Source organism: Rhyacophila brunnea, unplaced genomic scaffold (genome assembly GCF_057557595.1).
Source record: "Rhyacophila brunnea isolate RB1 unplaced genomic scaffold, BYU_Rbru_1.0 scaffold_7, whole genome shotgun sequence".
Classification (NCBI taxonomy): Eukaryota; Metazoa; Arthropoda; class Insecta; order Trichoptera; family Rhyacophilidae; genus Rhyacophila; species Rhyacophila brunnea.
This window is the reverse complement of record NW_028233339.1, coordinates 44,228,740-44,248,947: the sequence shown is the minus strand read 5'-3', so window position 1 is coordinate 44,248,947 and position 20,208 is coordinate 44,228,740. Positions and strand designations below refer to the sequence as shown.

At 31.1% G+C, this 20,208-nt stretch overlaps 2 protein-coding genes across 2 annotated transcripts in view; one reads left to right on the top strand and one right to left on the bottom strand.

Moving 5' to 3' along the window:
- The window catches only part of phtm (cytochrome P450 enzyme phantom), a 31,426-nt gene extending 28,945 nt beyond the window's left edge, over positions 1–2,481 (top strand). The window contains exon 8 of the mRNA XM_085958280.1: positions 1,020–2,481. Within this exon, the coding sequence (XP_085814406.1) occupies positions 1,020–1,201 (182 nt within the window). The 3' untranslated portion in view covers positions 1,202–2,481. The remainder of the gene's footprint in view (positions 1–1,019) is intronic.
- A 5,280-nt stretch (positions 2,482–7,761) lies between these two features.
- On the bottom strand, positions 7,762–16,655 carry Cyp18a1 (Cytochrome P450 18a1). Its single transcript, XM_085958281.1, has 6 exons — positions 15,881–16,655; positions 13,521–13,642; positions 11,641–11,865; positions 10,913–11,117; positions 9,917–10,181; positions 7,762–8,310 (listed from the first exon to the last, which is right to left on the bottom strand). The coding sequence occupies exons 1-6, from the start codon at positions 16,236–16,238 to the stop codon at positions 7,896–7,898; spliced, it is 1,590 nt and encodes a 529-aa protein (XP_085814407.1). The 5' UTR covers positions 16,239–16,655; the 3' UTR covers positions 7,762–7,895.
- Positions 16,656–20,208: the final 3,553 nt, after the last annotated feature.

The window sequence follows — 20,208 nt, the reverse complement described above, 5'->3', positions numbered from 1 at the left end:
AGCGACGTATATCACATCTTGTACCCTTGTATAATCCATTTATGTAATAATCCATTGGTTTCTTTTGTGATATTTACACGTTATGCCCAACATGCACCTTTCTATGCCACGTTGCGCTACGCGTAATTTGCGACGAATGTTCATTTCTGTATTTTTCAAAATACTGATATATAATTATTTTATTTAACACTATAACATGCCATGAGCCATAGAAGAGAAATAATCACAAACACCGAGGCTTTGAGGAAATCACGTAAATATATTGTGACCTCATCGAGAATTGAATTCAATAAATTTTAAAATTTTACAATAGATATATTTTCATTTTTTTTTGTTTAGATTGTCAGAAATATTAATATTTTTAAGATTTTTGTTTATACTTTTTGATGAAGCATCGCCGCATATATTATTCCTATATGCAATACCGGTATTCTGCGGGGTTCCGGTATACATCGATACCAAAATATCGATTTGAAAAGATCGAAATATCGGTATTTTTGGTATTAATAATCGAGAGAAATTCAAAAAACTATATATAAAATGACTGATGACATCCGACAAAATTGAAATAATAAAAAAAATTCAAGGAAGATTTTTTAAGACAAAATTACACTATGCAAAATGTTTTCATAAGATAAATTCTGGATAAATTTTATTTCGTTTCGTGAAAAAGATTGATAGAGATTTAACAAATATCGGTATATAAACTGGTATTCAATATGAAATACCAGTATTCATGTTTTCATTCTGTATTGCAATGCCTAATCAATACATTTAAAACAGCAATTTATTTGCTTTGGACTACACTTCCGCTACAGAAAATAAGCATGTTTCTATCTTCTCGGCTCTTCTCTGCTCTGCACATCTGTACTCATGTCTGCCACCCATATTCATTAAAACAATTTGATGTTACGGAATACATTCTACTTCAAATCCGGACAATTATTAATAATATTAATGTGTTCATGCTTCTTCTTCGCGATAGTAATAATAATAGAAACTTGTATTTTTGTCCTTAGGTAAACGCATGTGTCCTGGAGACGAGCTGGCGAGGACGATGATGTTTCTTTTTGCAGGGAGACTTGTTTCAAAATATGAATTAACACTTCGTGGAGATCCACCATCACTGGATGGTGCAATGGGCCTGACTCTCACTCCTCCACCATACGATCTTATTATTAAGCGAATAAAAAAAGTGTAAAACATCCACTGAATCAGTGTATATCTAAAGTAGATCACACACAAATTTTGCAAGCAAATTGTTTTGCCACAATGTACAATGTAGTATTGTAGACCATGTAGTCATAATTTAGTATTTTAAACAGACTGAACGCTTAAACATATATAATATGAAACAAAATATAGTATATCTCGTAGAAAAATAATATACCTAAACGACAAACATTTTCCGGCATTCGTGAATGTCACCCTCTTCACAATTGTGAATATCATGTAAAAATAAACATTTGCCTAATTTGGCCCATTGCAAAGTGCCAGTATAAAAAGTTTTAATCGTATCCACGGATATGTCGCGTCTGCAAAATTGTTAACATTTCTCAAAAATGACATTCTGTAGATGTTAAGGCTATGCCTCAGTTGAGGCACGGTCTAAAAAGATCGTGGCTAGGCGATGCGCGGATTGCGGGTCGCAGGTGCAAATGACGCATGCCGACCGAAATATAATTTGTCATATAAATCCAACATGCGTCCATTTAATGTTCTGTTTATAACCGAGGCCAACTGCATTTGAGAAATTTGCAGCGTCGTATGGGGAGCGGGATAGTCTCGACTCTTCTGTAGACTCATCCATTTTAATTCGTGACACTCAGTATGCGGGTACACAAAGCGCTTAACGTCAGCGGACAGCAGAGCCAGTCAAAAACAAACATTTTCTTTCTTAACTTTCTTCTTTAAGCACTACGGTGCATGGTTGCAGCATCAGTCCCGTGCGGCTCCGTCTCGGGACGGAATGAGCACTTAAAATCACTTCTTTCAGACACGTTTAAAGCGTCATAGAAAGCGGCCGTGCATATCCACGGTTGTGCATATATGACGGGTGGTGGTGGGCACTTTAACGTATGTTCTATTAGTAACAATAATAATATATTCATTGACATGTTTTCTTTTTAAAGTAAATGGGTAATGTTTTTAGTCATCTTTACACGATTTAAGAATTAATACCCCCGTCGCCATCACGAAACAAATTGACGTATTTACACCTCGACGTTCGCTCTCAGACTGCCAGCGAGTCCAAAATTTCGTCGCGCCTATAGTTGAAAATTATTTGCCGTTACACTGAAGGATCGCCTTAAGTTAGTTGGGAGAAGATTTTTTCAAGTTATTATGGATATTGTTTTCATGAGGACAAAAAGTGATTAATAATGTAATGTTTCTTATTAACTAAAATTGAAAACAAATCATCTTCTACACAATATCTATGCTTTTTTTTTTTTTTTTACAAAAAACATCTAATTTGACACCAAAAAAATAGTAAGTATCATAATATAAGAAGAAATGTCTAATTTCATAAAAGAAAAATGTTTCTAACGTTACCATGAATTATTCGTATAACATTGAAAATCAATCTAACTTTGGCCTACTTTAAAATAATTGTACGCATCATATAGTTGTAGTGTTCGATGTAAGTGGGTTATCACTTTGGGAGTCGTTGATGTGTCGAAGGTTATGGTGTTGAGGATGATGATGAAGAAGTCGAAGATGGATGCAGGAGCGAGTTTTATTAGGCGTAACGGTTGGTACAATAGTATGTTACAGCAGTTATGTTAAAATACTAAACTTATGATAGGTACGGATCCGAGGTCCGCATCTCGGTACAATCAGATGTTGGGCGAAGCGATATAGAGACTGCGATGGTAACAGACTGGAAACGTATATTCGAGTGACATTTTGATAAATCATTATTCGTAATTTATACAGTCGAAAGTAATACCTAAACATTATATTCCAGTACATAATTATATTGAACGAGTCAGTGGTTTAAATACGAATAGCTGTGAATGTTATTTATTATTACAGTCATAATATAATATGATACTATGGGAATGGATATTAGATTAATTTTCCATTGCAATACCGTATTTAATATCGCCAATCAATTTGCTGATACAGGTAAACAGTTGTTTACCGGTATACGAGTCCATGGGAATTTATTATTGCGGTCGAATAATTTGATAAATTAAAATAGATATTTGATCAATAATATACTGACAGCTACATAGTAATATGACATCGACGTATTTCATAAATTATTGTATGTGAATAAAATGATGGTCCTTTAGCTATATTATATTAAAAAACAGTGGCGGTAGGTATTCCATAATGCTGATGAGGAAGAGGGGTCGATTTATCAGAAAGTATGAGAAACTATGCGTATTTTTATACTGCTTCCGGAAAGTTGTACGTATGCAATTCGCCGTGTGACAGTTTACCGTGAGGTATTGTATCGAAAATAGATGACCGACTAGCATTAATATCTCACTGTTCGAATGTTACAAAACCGTAAACAAAATATTTTGTACAAGTATTTGGTGATAATATGCGATACATTTTAATGAATTTATCTGTTAATATTGGTGGGAAAACATTGTATTCATTAAAATAAAATAGAATAATATGCAGTGTTCATTTCACACTATATATTATTATAGTATATTATAATGACAATCATGACCGATATATCGATGCCTTAGTACACGGGTCTATTTGACAAAAACCTGTTGGGAGAAAATGGCTGTCAAAGTTTTTGAATACAAATTGGATATTTTTATAAAATATTTATATATTATTCTTATGTAAATATCCTAAAAAATGAACATTTTATCTAAAATTATAAAGAACCACCTGAAATTTTCTCCCATATCTGAATTACTTACATCAATTTATGTAAGAAAGTGTAGTATTGCACTAAAACAATTATACACCTTTCATATTCATGTTGATGTCATAAAAATGTATTTGAAATAGTATGGTAAAATAAATTTCTACAAAAATAGTTCAGCCTTGCCCAGAAACTTCATCTTATTTTATATATCTTGTAATTCACAAGTCAAAACTGACATTCTGTAAAATAGTGTACCCTTGTACTGAGATGTTTTAATTAGTATTTATACGTGTTCTGCAACACACACTTTTAATCTGTAAATTTGTTAGAATTAATAATAATGTGATCTCAAAGCCATCTGTTTCCTATACAACAGTTTACGGTGAACTGTGATACAGCTAACTCCATACGTACAATTAAATATACATGTTACCATTTTTCACAACCAGTAAAGTAATTGTCCAACCATCGTGTAGGTACCTAATAATTGCTGTATTTTTGAAACCATTTAATAATGTAATGCTAGTTTATCGCACAGGTTAAATTTTTGCAAAGGGGGCCTCCAAACGTGTCAGTGTATTCTATACCTAAAACTGCTACTAGTAACAAAATAAATCAAATGGGTGTTACGATGATTGTCAAAGTTCGTTAATTCGTAATAATAGCCAGTTCCTAGTAGTATTTTATAAAATAAGTCGTGAATTATTTACTTTGTACTAAGTAATTATTTTTTATAACTTTGTGTTACTTACATCATTCAATTTATTAATTTTGTGAGTGGCATTTAAAAAAAATATATTTAAATAATAAGTCTAAATTCAAAAGTCATAATTTTGTAACCTTTCTAGGTAAGTTGATTATAGTTTTTTGTCCTCTGAGTTTAGTGTATTTTTATGTGGTTTATTTTTTTGTATAGAGCAAGAAAGAGGTGTTTAAAAAAGAAAACAACTGGATTATCTAAAAAACATATTTTAATTTATATTCATTTTTCTATAAAAAAACAACTGATCTCATTTCTTCTTTACAATTTTTTTTACTGTCCAAGATTTACACATGTTTTATTAAAAAAATATTAATTATCTAATTAATAAATTAATATGTTTTTATAATTTTATTGACTTCCGGTTTGAATAGATTTAAATATTTAAAAATCAAGGATTACAATGGAATATTAAAAAAAAGACCATTAATTTGTTATCGTCAACTGAAGACAAAAGCAAGTCATGTTTACTGATATTGGAAGTATATATATTTTTTGGCAAATTATCGGCATTTCAAATAGAATTATTAAAAAATACGTATTAGGTATTTTAAGAAAAAAGTAAACGAGAAAGAACGGAAACATTTGACCGCTGGCAAATTGTAATAATATTTTTATGCCGACTCAAAGTCGAAGTCAATAAAAATAAATAAAATCAATTTTGTTTTCATTAAATATTAATTATTATTTTGATTTAATGCTTTAATCTTAATTAAATGCAGTCATTTATAATTTATTAATACATTGAATATTTACTGATGACAATAATTGTGTATTTTTGTATTTGTAATAATATCATGCGACCAAGGAAATGCGTACATTTTTTAAAATTAATATTAATTAAATAAAAATATTTACAAATTACTTTTATAATTATTGAACACGCCGGTAGTAAGTCAAATATAAATGATTTACCGAAATAGTCGGTAACCGTCACTAGACTAGCTATTTTTAATACCCTAATAAAATATTGTAGAGCCAAATATTTAATATGAACATTTTAAACATTTTTAAGTGAGACAAAAAATACAAAAGTCCATTTTATTCTACACAAATTATCAAAAAAATATCTCGAACTTTAATATGAAAATAATAAAAATATATAATATTATGGCTGACCAATTCACTGAAAAATAAGTACCAATAATAGAGAAAAAAAAAACACTGTCAAAATATATTCATTACTAGTGTTTTAAAATTTAAATTTTAGAGTGCAAGAATTTATAATGTTTTAAAAAAAATATCTCTATTTAATTTATAAATAAATCATGTGCACCCCACAAATTTCTGTTATGCTCGAAGACAAATACGTGTTTGGAATTTGCACTAGATAATTACAATCATTATTAATAAGTTAATGCACATGATTATTTACAAATTTAATTGATAAGAATGAAAAACAATAAAAATGTCAATTAATAGGTATTTCATTGTAGATTTTTCAATAACCCCATTGAATAAAGAGAGAATATTTAAAAAATATATGATATTATTTTAATAACACAAGTGTATTTTCATTTTTAATTTGCTGTAATAATTCAAGGAATGTGAGCACATCGCGAACAAGTGCACTGGTGATAATTTTGAATGATTTTTTTATAATTGTTAATAATATCGTTTGATGTATTACAATATAATAAAAATATTTGTAAGACTGTAATTGGATGTGTAATAATTACTACAAGATACAATATTAACGCTTTAAAATAAAAATCAGTTATCAGCTGCTGTTGTCATCATTGTGCTTTCATCCCCTCATATATTATAACTATACGTTAAAAACAATAGTATTTTGCCATTTACTGAATTTCGCAGTGATTTATATATATATATAAACATGATAATTATTTAAAAAAAAAAAAAAAAAAAAATAGAATAAATGGTCTGTTTTAAGAACCTGTGTTGTCATGTCGAAAAATGGCGGCAAAGAGCGCCTGACTAATATGGCAACCCTAGCCCATTTTTAAAAAACTTAAATTTAATGCGCTTTCTAAAAATATTAAAAGTAATGAACACTTGTATGCACAGCCGCTAATCCGATACGTTTTTTTTTTGCAACAACGTTTCATTCAAATACATAGTATCATAACCGTTTTTTGTAAACAATTTGTACAAAAATATTTAATTATTATAATAATGTCAAATTATTACACAACAATACTTCGTAACTGAACACATTTTTTCTATATTCTAAATGTCATACAATACAAGTATTGCGTATAATACCTACGTCAATTCAACGATTTTATATTTAAAATGAAAAATAAATATTAATCGAATCTAAGCTGTAAAATTACCCTAAAATGTTTATTATCTAAGGATACTTTTGTACATGATTTTTTGCATACCCTAAAACTTATTCAACTAACAATTTGTTTGATTTAATTAGCATGCATATTTTTAACAAAAGCTTCTCAATTGGTCATAGTATATTATTTGAATATATATATATATATATATATTGGTACATCAGTCGTATTCACTTAGACCCCTTACACAATAATATTATCGTGTTGGCAGAGCCATTCGACGGTGCCACAATTTTTGCTATGTGATACGTTAATTTGTAAGGGATCTATTTATGTGAGAGTTTTAAGGTATGCCAGTGTTGCAATTGGAAAAAAAACTGTGATGGTTAAAAAAATATCGCTCCAAATACTTCACATTAACGTTAAACAATAAATATCTTAAAACTATTGAGTGTTAGGAACTATTCAGGGAGTTATACCGTGCTCCGGGTGGCGCTTGTGAAACAATGTTTAAACCCTACGACACTGATGTTCCTTTTGCATTAATAAATTATTAACTTGTCATTATTTGAATCACTTTTACAAAGTCAAATTACGATGATAACCATAGGCTGCTGCCTTTCTTGCATATTATTAAGCTGACTTTTAATTTGATGAGATAAATGATTATTTATCGATAAAACTTCCTTTGCTTTTAATTTGATATTGGTATTTATTTATTACCGTTTTAACAAAAATCGATTTCTTCGAATTGAGTTATATTGTCATGCCTCTACAACTCATTCAGTTGATTCAGCTGTGTACAGTAAAAAAAATATAAAATCGATGACAGCCATACAATTTAAATTTGGAACGTTTCAAAATAAATCATTATTTTTTTAAATTGTTATTGCCGCCGATAATAGTATATTATCCACTGTACAGAATACGACTGAATCGTATTAATATGCCTCTCTCTTCAGAGATCTTGAGGCAGAGTGCGACGCCGACTAGCGTCGATCAAAATTTAATATCAGACATCATCAATACCTGATGATTACTTATTTCAATTGGACCCAACGTTCCTCATGAGGTTTGATCCTAGAAGTGGCGCAGGAATAGCCAGCGGTCGTGGAGTTAACTTAATCTTGAAGGCATCAGGACTGATTGTCACTCCTGCGTTTCCTTCCAAAGACGGCGCTGGTTCATCATCGGGTAATGTGATATTGAATGTGTGGAGAACTGAAGCGAAGAATAAAAATAATTCCATTCTCGCCAATACATCTCCAAGGCACATTCTTCGTCCAACTCCGAACGGCATGAAGAATTCAGGTTTGTGAATTTTTCCACTCGCGTCCAGGAAGCGCTCCGGTTCAAATGTCTCCGGTCTGTCCCAGAGAGTTGGGTCCATATGGACACTGTTGATAAGCGGGACGACTTGACACCCGGCTGGGATTAGGAATCCGTTCAACTTAACATCTCTGTTGAAAAAAGAAAAACAACTATTAGATTCTTCAGAGTTATTTATTTAATTGAGAATCACTTAGTAGTATGATCTCAAAGATATTCATTTTATGAAACCGAAAACCATCCTTTAGCAGTAGCGAAGGGTAAAGGTAGGCTGTTAAGACCCGATATAAATAGTCCACAATAAATTTTGTCAGTCATTCGTATTTTTTCTCACTGAACTAAGTTTACAATTTACAGATGGTGTTGTTAAGTTTTTTTTAAATTCAATTAAGCAGTGTTAAACCCAAGCCATAATAGATAATAGTCAAAAAATAGTCGTCTATCTTTAAAATATCTAAAATTATCTCATTAAACCATACATAATTTTGAATATTTTACAGACAAAATAATAATTTTGATCTACTATGGTTTGGTCTAGGCAGGGTTTAAAGAATTTTGAAAAATTTACTAACAACTTGTGTACCTAATATGTATTCTAAATTCAACGAAAACAAATAAGTATGAATGAAAAAGTGTACAAAATTTTGTCGTATCGACCAAAATATACCAAAACTAGTATGGTTTTGTTTGGAAGGGCTTAATTTATTTTTAAAAACTAACCAATATCATTTGTAGATTGTAGTACTAGTTCAATAAAAACAAATACGAATGACTGAGAAAGTTTAATGTGCAATATTTATTTCGGATCTTAACAGCCTACCTCCACCCTTCACCACTGCCTTAGTATTTAAAATTATAAATAATATGAAAGAAATTAATTGTATCCAAATTTATCCGATGAGTTGCATAACGCGATTTAACAGTATTTCGATACTGTTTACATAATATGGAATAAAAAACGTCTTACATAATTGTCGCCAAGTCTTTGTACAATAGGTGATACAATACGACACAATAGAGACTAAAATAGCATGACCTTGGTCGGTGGCATTGCACCGTTAGAAGCGTCTCTACTACTTTCACTTTTGCCATGAGTTCATTGTATCGTCTGAGAGAGTCCACGCCACACTTTTTTCAGACTCAAGGCTTACTTAGTTACTTATATGACGACGCGCGTCTACGCTTTTTGACGTTTCTATTGACATTTCGCGCGCCCAAGCAAAGTAACTGATATTTGTTTATTTTTATTATTTCATCAAGACAATAATTATTTGTTAATATTTTTATTTTTTTGAAAAGAGATAAATTAATTTACTTAACACCTTTTATTTTATTCTTTATACGTTTTATTGTTACTTTTGCATTTTTTTGCACAACTGTCAAAAATCAATCTCAAAACAATGAATAATTGAAGCAATACAAAACAACGAAATAACTAGAATTATACTGTTTTTGAGAAAACTAGTAAATTACTTCCCTTTCTATACAATTTAATCCTCTCCTAACTTGAAGCAAACAAGGTACCTAGTCACTTTCAATATTACTTAAGAAAAAACATTACGCATTAATTTGATTTATATGAAATTGATATTAGGTTACTATATTATACTCAACATTCTCAATAGGTATGTAGGTAGTGACACCAGCATATTATAAGTACATGACAAAAGTGTAATCCATGAAAACATACCACGTTATTGCAATTAAAATAATAATACAGTTATAATTATAAATTACCTTGTTGGAGTGTGCGTGGTGGCAAGTGGCACAATGCTGGACCGTCTCAATGACTCCAAAATCGTGGTCTCCGTGACTGGAAGAAAGTGAAGGTCTTCCATCCTGGGAAGACGCTCCCTTCCGACGACCTGGTCCAGCTCCTCCTGCACTTTGCGCATCGCTTCAGGGTTTCGCACCATGAAGACGATCATCCAGAGGAGTGTGGTTTTGATTGTCTCCATACCGGCTGAGAAGAGATCTCCGATGATTTGTTTTATCTGTTGTTCTGTTGGAAAAATGATAACATTGGACATTATTCACCGATAATGACAATGAAAACTCAATACAATTATATAAAGCTTTTATAATATTTCGTCTTTTTTAAAACCTGAAGGTATCCGAAGTACTGAATTTCCAAAATAGTACCATTTTTCCTAAAGAATATTCACTTGTAAATAATGACATCATTATTATCAGAATTTTTATATCAATCGATATCAAATAATGTATGTTATTATTGAATCTAATAACATTGGAACATTACTGCCTGCAATGCTCCATGTACAACACGTATTTTTTTATCTCAATACTATAAGGCCACCTATTTCCGGTACGACAGCTCACGGTAAACTGTGATACGACTAAATGTAATACGTACATGTAACCGGTAGTAATTACTGCAATAAACATACTACACCTCAAAACTGTTTCCATCTAGCACCCAAAATCTGTCAGGTTTAAACCATAGAATACATACTAAAGAAGAAACGCCAGGAAGAGAGTAATGGTGCAGTATTTATTATTTGGTATCCATTGTCAGTTCTATAGAACGCGTCAATGAGAAGACTTCTTTGAAATTTGCTTATTACTAAATATTTTCTCGAAGAAACCAGATCGTAGTAACAGATACATTTAGTTTGGATATTTTACTTAGGTCACTTATTATATTATATTTAATAGTGGTAAATAATATTGATTGTTGTAATAACTATATACGTAGAAATACTTTGTAATTACCATGGTCTTTTCCTTCAAAGAGCTGGTCATCACGACCCTCTTCCTTGGCTTTTTGGATCTCGGCAAGATAGGTATCGATGAGGTCTCGAATGTTGTCAGGGTCAAATGTGCTCTTATGTTCATCAATGACTTCTTGATAGAACTCGAACATGTCTTCTCGGTTTTTGGTGATCTTGTTCTTCGCGGTGGCTTTGCCAGGAAGATACTGTTGCCAAAAGAAAGAAGTATTATTAATAATTGAATATAGACATAAATCCCATTTCCAAAGAAACCAATATTATTAGGTAATTAGAGAATCACGTACAATTTCAAATAACAGAACGTAAGTAACAGAGTGGGGGAGTCATTAATAACCCAATATTTTGATTTTAATTATAAACAATGGATTTAATATTGTTAATACAAAAAATATTAAACGTTCTCTATCTATTTTATCTTCTATCTATTCTTAACCATACTTAAAATACTTGTTATAAAGCATTGATCTTTTTTACATTTATGTCTCATATGTCCAAAATATTTTATTTGAACTTTTAATAATATACGTATTTATTGTAACTATTTCCATATAGAATCAAGCGGTTTGTATATTCGTAAAATACAGCATACATTTTATATTTATACCATGTTCAATAGTCGTAAGATAATATTCAAGAATTAAGCATTATACATTGTCATATCTATCTGATGAGAATATATTATTATTTACAACAAAAATTGTATCGTACCTGCCACGTTGGAATATAATCAACGGTACACAGCTCTCCGAAAAGCTTCATGCCCTCCTCAATGAGGCTGGTGAATCTCTGGAAGCGAGGGTCGTCCATGGAGAAACGCACGGACATCATGATGTTGCAGATGACGTTACTAACAGAGACGGCCAGCATCTGGCTGACGTCAACGGGCTCGCCGTTGGTGGAATGGAATCTGGCAATCAGTTCGTTTACTTCGATCTGTTGAAAACAGGAAAATTGGAAAAATTAGTAAATGTAAGGTATTAGATACTAAGTGTGTTAATACTTTCTAATAAATTAAATAAATATTCATTTAAGTAAGCTAAATTTAAATTAAAGAATTTCCCAATTATTGATTTAAATTAAATTTAACTACACTTGATAAAAATATAATATTAACAAATATTTCTTATTTTTTGAGACAGAATTTTCTTAAAATAATTTTATATCATGATATTAGGTATGTATAATAATTAATTACTATCAATTATTTGTAGTACAATAAATTAACTTCATTAACCATTATCAAAATGCAATGGTATGATTATCGAAATATAAAACTAAAATTGTATCTAATCTAATCGAATGGATAGATTTATACCTATACCATGGAAATTCTCTCATTCTATTTAGGTAGGTACTAAATAACAACAACTTTCAGATTCATAAACATAAATGTCGGGACTTTCTAAATTTTTTTTTATTTTAGTCACTGATTAGCCAAATGAGGTTTAAAAAAATATTTTAAAAATAATATAATATAAGTCAGTTAAATAATTAACAAACAGAAGAACATCTAAATTAAATAATATTATCAAATCAAAACAAATACTAATATGCACATAATCGAAACAATAAAGATAGTAAGTTCAAAATTAATAAAATGTACTGCATTTCCTTGAACAAATTTATTATTATGCACCTAACGATAGATATACAATCTCGGTCATAGACACGAAGCAATTATTGTGGTGACAGTGACCTATAATAGTATTTTATTCAAGATCAATTTAGTGCTATTATTACTCTGGCATTGAATTGGAATCAAAATAAATCGGTAGTACACACTCTTCTGTTTGATAATATCAAAGAGCACTTATTTTTGTTCGTATTTCAATTTTTTTTATTTCTACGTGAATACCTCTATATTACATCCATCTAGATAATCGTAAAGAAGTTTAAATTTATCGTCGATTTTACAGTAATTATGTCTTTCTGATCAATTCTATTGTTATATCCAACGGCGATTTTCTTTAGCGCATGTGATATATTAATCAACCATTTAATTAATTTCTGAATTCAAATAATATGTATATCTACAGCAGGCCATGTGGCCCAATGACAGTAGTGTAATTAATAATAATAAGATAAACAATCAAAAACACACAGGCTTTAAGAAAATCACACAGAAATGTATTGTGACCTCACCGAGATCGAACCATGAGCCCCCGGATGAAAACCCAGCGACTTACGCACAAGGCTATCGATTCTTCAGAATATTTAAAAGGGTGCCTCGAAACAGTTCAAACCAGTAATACATTATTAAATTATCGTGAGATATTAATAAAATATAGTTCGCACAAATTGGGTGTGTAAAAATATTACTCAAACAGATAAGTACCTACTTGTACTTACCACGTATTTTATTATGTGTTATCACTGCCATCTTCAATAATTATTATTTTTAGTTGGAGAATGTCATTATGGGGAAGAGATAGGTACATTGTTATTTTTACTAAGTAACTTGGTAGTTGGTACTAGCCATAGTTTCTGGTTGCAGGAAACCAATTGACAGTGCGTAAAAGACATCATTATAAGTAAGTTTTATAGTAAATTTAATTTTTTTGTGAAGAAAACAATTGACAACTACTCACCATTATTCTCTTCTCCATCTTCTGGCGCCCATTTCCCATGTAGGTCATTCCGAAGTGACGGAGTTTGTCATGGAGGAACTTTCTCTGCTCCTTCCACAGAGCTCCTTTACTGTTTATAATACCTGTAATAGAATAAAAAAAAACACTTATATTAAGCACACAATGATTTAACAAATGGGACCTAGAGCTTTTAACAACACAGCTTTTTACAAAATAAAAACTTGCACGAAACATTGATTAATTAGACAATTATAACACAAATATTAATCCAGTGATTGCGAAATACAATATCAGTGTACTTTTAAGTGTAAATTTAAGATTTTGTCGGTACAGTGTGGCGATGAAATTTTTGTTAATTCTTAATCTAAATATTTCGGGATTAGAACAGAATTATTCCCACGAGTGTTCGCGACGTACACCCAACACGACAACGGTCTCTCACACAGTGAAAATTGTTGTGGAAAAATCACTCGACACGTAGCAAGGTGACTAGAGTGGGGATCATTGGGCGTGGCATAACATTAACACTCCTACTGTTAGACCTCTACGCACGTGATTCTACGTTTGACAGGTGGTAATGATAGGTACCTGTATTATAATATAGCGTATATTAGATTTTCTCACCGCGCCGTGATCTAAAAACCGTGTTTCCATTATTTATGCCGGTAGCCAAGGCTTTACAACATTATTAGTATGAAACTCTTGTCTCAATCGATGCATTGTATTATTTTATAAACAATTATGTCATGCTCGCGTAATAAACAGTTGATTGCTTCGTTTCGTTGATCGCTGAGAAAACACAGCCAACATTTATTTTAATTTTAAACACTGTGTTTAATGTAACACGAATAGTTTATTTTACTACGTCACTGTGATTTAATATAATAATAAATATTCAATATAATACCTACCTGCATTACTTATCACAATAAATTCTAAGTGTAATACAAAAAATAGAGTTTCATAATAATTAACAAAGTATTTACAACGATACAGTCTTACGAAAAAGTTTTGAATTTATGTTCTATATTTTTATTGTTAATTCACGAGATATTTCCTTTATTTTGTTAACTGTCAAGCTGAAACTGAAGCGGACGAAACCGGTCCTAATATATTAATTAAAAGTGGAATAAGTACTATAAAAAATTGCGTTTTATTAAATAAAAACAACAATCACGAGATATTGTTTTATATTTGTGATAAATTAGTGATATAATATTATAATCTGTTACGCATTAATGTAAGAAAGTACATAATATGACGGACGTAGAATTGCGTGTCATTTTAATTTTAAATAACATCACTTAATATTTTTTGACGTAAAATATATAGTATAAAACAGTAAGCAAATATTTGAAAATATCCACGATTTTTTTTAAAAAATATTGTTGAATTTTTAAAATTTAATTTGCGTATTGTAAACATTCTATAATATATACATATTTCATTTTCTATTTAAATAATATTATATTTTTTAATTCATTTTATTCATATCGATATACTAGTCTAAAATATAAGTAGTGAATAATTGTATAAATATTTTATTTATAATAAAAGTATTGTATTTGAACTAATTACCAATAATTGTAGGTAATCACAGTGATTTTTAAAATAGTAAATTCTTTTTTATTACTAAGTGAAAATGCGTGAGGTCGTTTTGTTTAAACCAGCTATGTGTCAACTTTTCTTCAGAGCATTCTTTCGGCCTGTTAATGATAAACCCAAAAGCGCCTCGCATTAAAAAGTTAATTTATATTTGAAAACCGCAACGTGGGTTTAATATACAATATAAAAAAAAATATCTGTGCCATTGGGTTATTGAGAGCCAGCACAAAAAAACTTAATAGCAGAATGCTTATTTTGAGAGATACCTACTCGATCTCGTTTAATATAATCAACAAAGGATATTAGCATGTTTTAATAATATTTAAAATAAATAAAAATGAACCACGCTTTTACTCTAGATGAATGCAACGAAACTATTTTAATACACACGTAGTATTGATAGCTAATTTTTATTAAACTAGAATTTTTAAATGAAATAATTAAATAGAAATAACCATGTTTTATTTATTGCAATAAAAAATGCTTTCTATCCTTATTATTAATTACATGACTTAATAATTAAAATCTTTAATCCATTTAAAAATTAATTTAAGAATATTATTTTTTAATTATCTGTCAAAAATAAAATAAAGAAAGAGTAAAATATTTTTAGAATAACTTATAATGCTATAAAAATGCTGTAATATGACTCGTATGTTTTTTTCAGATATAGAGTTTTAAATTTATGATTTGATTTTTAAATGCATTATTTTATTAATGTTTATAATAATGAGAATGATTTAAAATGAACTTACCGAAACCTTCGATAGTCTGCATGAACGGCGTATCAGGCCGACTGGTGAATTCTTCTTTCCTGAAGGCATCCCTGATGAGACGATAGTCGCTGAGCACGACCGTAAGCTGGTTTCCAAGCCTCGCCGAGAACATCGGCCCGTACTTCTTGGCCAGCGATAAGAACTGGCTGTGCTTCGCTCCGACACCCATGAAAGCGAGATATCCCGCGATAGGAAGTCCCCAGGGGCCGGGAGGAAGATCTCGGAGTTCCCGCCAGCGCTTCAGGCCCCATTTGGCGCCGATCAGAGCGCACGCGAACACAGCCCACGCCCCTACTCCGGCCCTCCATGTCCATAACAATATCGCCCACACTAACATTTTTACTACCCTTATTTATTCAATTAAAAAAACAAGCAGATATTAATTCACCTACTTAATAGTCACCAACCTTCACAATCGATTTATTAATCAATTATTATTGATCGTATAAATTAAAATGATTTATTTTATTTTAAAATTGTCTAAATAATCACAATATTTTTTTATAAATTACCTAATAATTTCGTATTTAAAACACAGATAAAAATTAGATAATACAAAATAGTCTTCAATGTCTTCACAATAAAAAAATATATATATTTTAAAGGAAGTTATAAATTCTGTCTTTACTTTTAAAATGTTAATAGTTCATGAAGTTAAAGACAGTTGAGAGTTTTTCACTGATAGGTATTTTTAATATTTTTAGCGCGTTTGTGCAAGCCGCGGTGTTCAATTGCCGACAGCTCGCGTGGATTGACTGTAGCGCAGCCGATGGCCTTGCGGATTATATAGCCGAGACCCGGCGGTGGGGAGTAGGCGTGGTGAAGATTTGCACGCCCAGCGCCCCTACTCCTTGGTGGCTTTCACGGTCACCCGCTCCCTTCGCCCCGCGCCGGAAACGCGGTCCTCGGCAGCCTGCGCGCGCAACTTACGGGTGTGCTTTTCCGCGCGAGGTTTCAGACGCATTCAATTTTCACGGTTCGATGTCTCTCGCTCCCAAATACTTTGAAAGGTATATTCAACCAAATCGCTTTAAATATTGAGTTTGGATTATTATGTTTAGGTAGACATTGCTTTATAAAATCTTAAAATAGAGTCTACTTAGCTCAATTGTCGTGCTTCCATGTTATTTTTTGGCCATCTCTGATCTTAATAAGATTATATGGGTCTCGACGGAGTGGAGGTTTGTATTACCAGATTTTTGTTTTTACGATAAATGTATGTTAGTCATTTGCTCAAACTGTTGGGTCCATACTCTAATTCAGTGTCTGCCAAACATCTTTACTTCACGGCACACTGGTGAATGGGATTTGTTCCGCGGCACACCAAATAAAAATGCCTTAAAAAAGGAAATGTACCTAAATAATCATGTAATAAAAGAAATCAAAGTGTAGGTAACATTTTTTAAATATTTTAATATTTTGTCAACATACGAGTAAATGTACATAAGGGTGCAATTGATTTTTAGAAAAAAATCTGTCAAAACGCGGCTCTAAATTAGATAAACAAACATGTAACTCCCCATCTACCATCTCTAACCGCTCTCGTTTTTTTTTTCATTTCATTTCCACGAGCACCGAAAAATCAAATTCGCAAAGATACGACGATCCAAACGGCAACAGAGATTTAATTCCTGTTGTAGCCAATCGAGGATATTGACTACAAAGCGATATCCAAAATACTGACAACTCTTGCTCAAAAAATGAGGCTTTGTGCACAGGGTCGTTTTTTAGATCAATTAAGATATACTTCTCAGTTAGTGTCAGGTGTGTACCGTCGAATCTTACGAATGCATTGATGACCCACTGGTACATTTGATAATCAAGTGATGGAAAATACTTGAAAAATTTCTTTGTATGTTCGTATAATATTTTGAATTTGTAATTTGTAAAGTTCACTACATGTAAATAAATAAATTTTTAAATTTGAAATAACCCTCCACTAAAAGACAGACCTTAACGCATAAATATCATAAAATAAACCAATGGATAAGGAAGCAGACAATAATGCGCGATGTGATAGAGTTTGCTAAGCAGATGAAATTGCAATAGGCTGGACATGTCGCTCGGTGTGTGGACAACCGCTGGACAAATGCCCACAGGGACGCCCTACAACTCGTTGGATAGACGAACTAATAAATTTCGGTAGATTCTAATTCAAATTCAAATTTTTTATTTATAAATACGGTGAATATTACAAATTATAAATTTAAGACGTTGACAACATGACATTTAAAACAATGAAATAGTAATTAACAGTGTAAAGAAGAAATAAATATTTGCAGTAGCAAAATGAAAAGTAAAGAAAAAGGTACACAAATTATACAAATTATAAAGCATGGAAGCACACCGAATGAACTAAGTGGACCTTATTTTAAGAATTTATAAAATATTATAATCATCTTCACGTAATAACTAAGGGTCTAGGACGATTCGGCGCCAGGAAAACTGGGCGCCACGCAATCGAATGAAATTCGTGAATCATAGGTACTTTAAAAATATTTATTTAATATTATTATTTATATTTAAATTATTTTATTAATATTTAATACTTGATGAGAATTTAAATATGCACATGTAAATAACGATTTGTGCACATCATTATGTTTAAGTTCCAATGAGAATGTTTCCCAAACTTTCGAAATCTGTCTACCTCTTCTATAATTTTCGTAACACTGAGTACCCCTCGTCAAAAAAATTGCATATACTTTAATAATAATCAAAATATATTTACCTTTTTCCTTTTTTAGTACATAAGGAAAATAATAATAAACGAAAAATAAAAGTTATATTATAAATAACATTCATTATAATTAATGAGAAGGATAAAATTGTTTATGTTGAGACGACAGATCATCGTAATTTGGTTCCCTGGTTGCTAATTTTAATCTGAGATTCGATTCCACATCCAAAAGCCTGTTCCTTTATTTGACTTAATGTCTACAAATAATGCTGAAAAAGCAACTTCACATATATAATATAAAGTTGGAAAGGGCAAAATTTCAAGACTTTCTCTCTTAAAACCAGGATATACATGTTGCATTTGTAACCAGAATGATGTTAAAGTACACTCCTTATATTTATTTTGCAAGAATCCATCTCAAGCTAATTCCAACAATTGCTCTTCTTCCGCATGCGATAAACCTTCTTAAATGGATGTTGTATTGATGTTGTATTAACACTTGTTGCACCAGGCACAGCCAAAACCCGGTGCAGTAGATAGAAACTGATTAAAACTCCTCGTCTACTTTCTGTATAAAATCTTAACGAATGTATATTTATTTCATTCGACAGTATAACTGAGGACCGAGAAGAGTGGAGAGAGCTAAGGGATGCCTTTATCAAGCAGCGGATCGACCCCGGCTGATGATGATGCTAATATGATGTGAATATAATATAATAAACTTGCGTAAGTGGTGTGATTGGCCTCCGCTTCAGGTCAAGCTCCTGTCCTACATTTCCACTATCAGTATTCTGCGATTGCAAGGGGCGATAAACGGCCATTATGACGAAAACAATAAACAAAAATGAACTATTTTTGTAGATTTGTTTGTAAACTTTGCATAACTTATCGCCTCTATAATCGAGGACAGTTCTACGCTAGTAGTATAACATATGAAATATTTAAATAATTTTATTATAATTGCACTGAGCATTATACCATAACATTTGATAATATAATTATTACCACTGTTAATCTGTGTGTCTCTGATAAGTAATGATAACACTATCTGTGACATCGCGAGCACCAGTTGTATGTTATAATTAATGTTATAATAATTATTATAATTTTATATATATTATTATGTGTATAATGAATAATAATTATTTTCTTCCATTTGTAAATCGGACTTATGGTGGCGGTAAATTTACACTCGTACAATAAGTTGTCGTGCAAGTACCTACCTACCATTATTTTATAACATTTTTATTAGCTCATATTCTTGTTTGTCCGGTGGTTGTTTGTCCAGTACAAATCTTGCAATCGATTTTTAACTAACTTCCCGACTAGCTAGATATTTAAACTTTTAGAATGTATCAGAACACGATGCCAGTGCATTCTTTTAATACTTTTAGCCATCTTTAAGCAGAATTGAATTCATTTTCAGTTAATTCTGTTTTGTATGGAACGTTATTTCAAAAAAATCCGTAAAAAGTAAAAGACTATTGTTGGTTGCTAAGCGGGTGGTCCTAGCAACTAAATTATTAATATATACCTGCGTTACTATGGAAATCAAAATGAAATGTCAAAATGACATTTCAGTATTCTATATTTGTTTGTTTTTTATTTACTTCATATCAAGTACAAG

What these genes read in the sequence shown, in the direction of transcription:
- Cyp18a1 (XM_085958281.1), bottom strand. Translation starts at nt 16,238, where the DNA reads ATGTTAGTGTGGGCGATATTGTTATGGACATGGAGGGCCGGAGTAGGG. An exon ending in CTTTGAAGGAAAAGACCATG is followed by an intron (nt 10,182 to 10,912) that starts GTAATTACAAAG and finishes TTTTTCCAACAG; the next exon opens with AACAACAGATAAAACAAATC. An exon ending in ACCACGCACACTCCAACAAG is followed by an intron (nt 8,311 to 9,916) that starts GTAATTTATAAT and finishes TTTTTTCAACAG; the next exon opens with AGATGTTAAGTTGAACGGAT.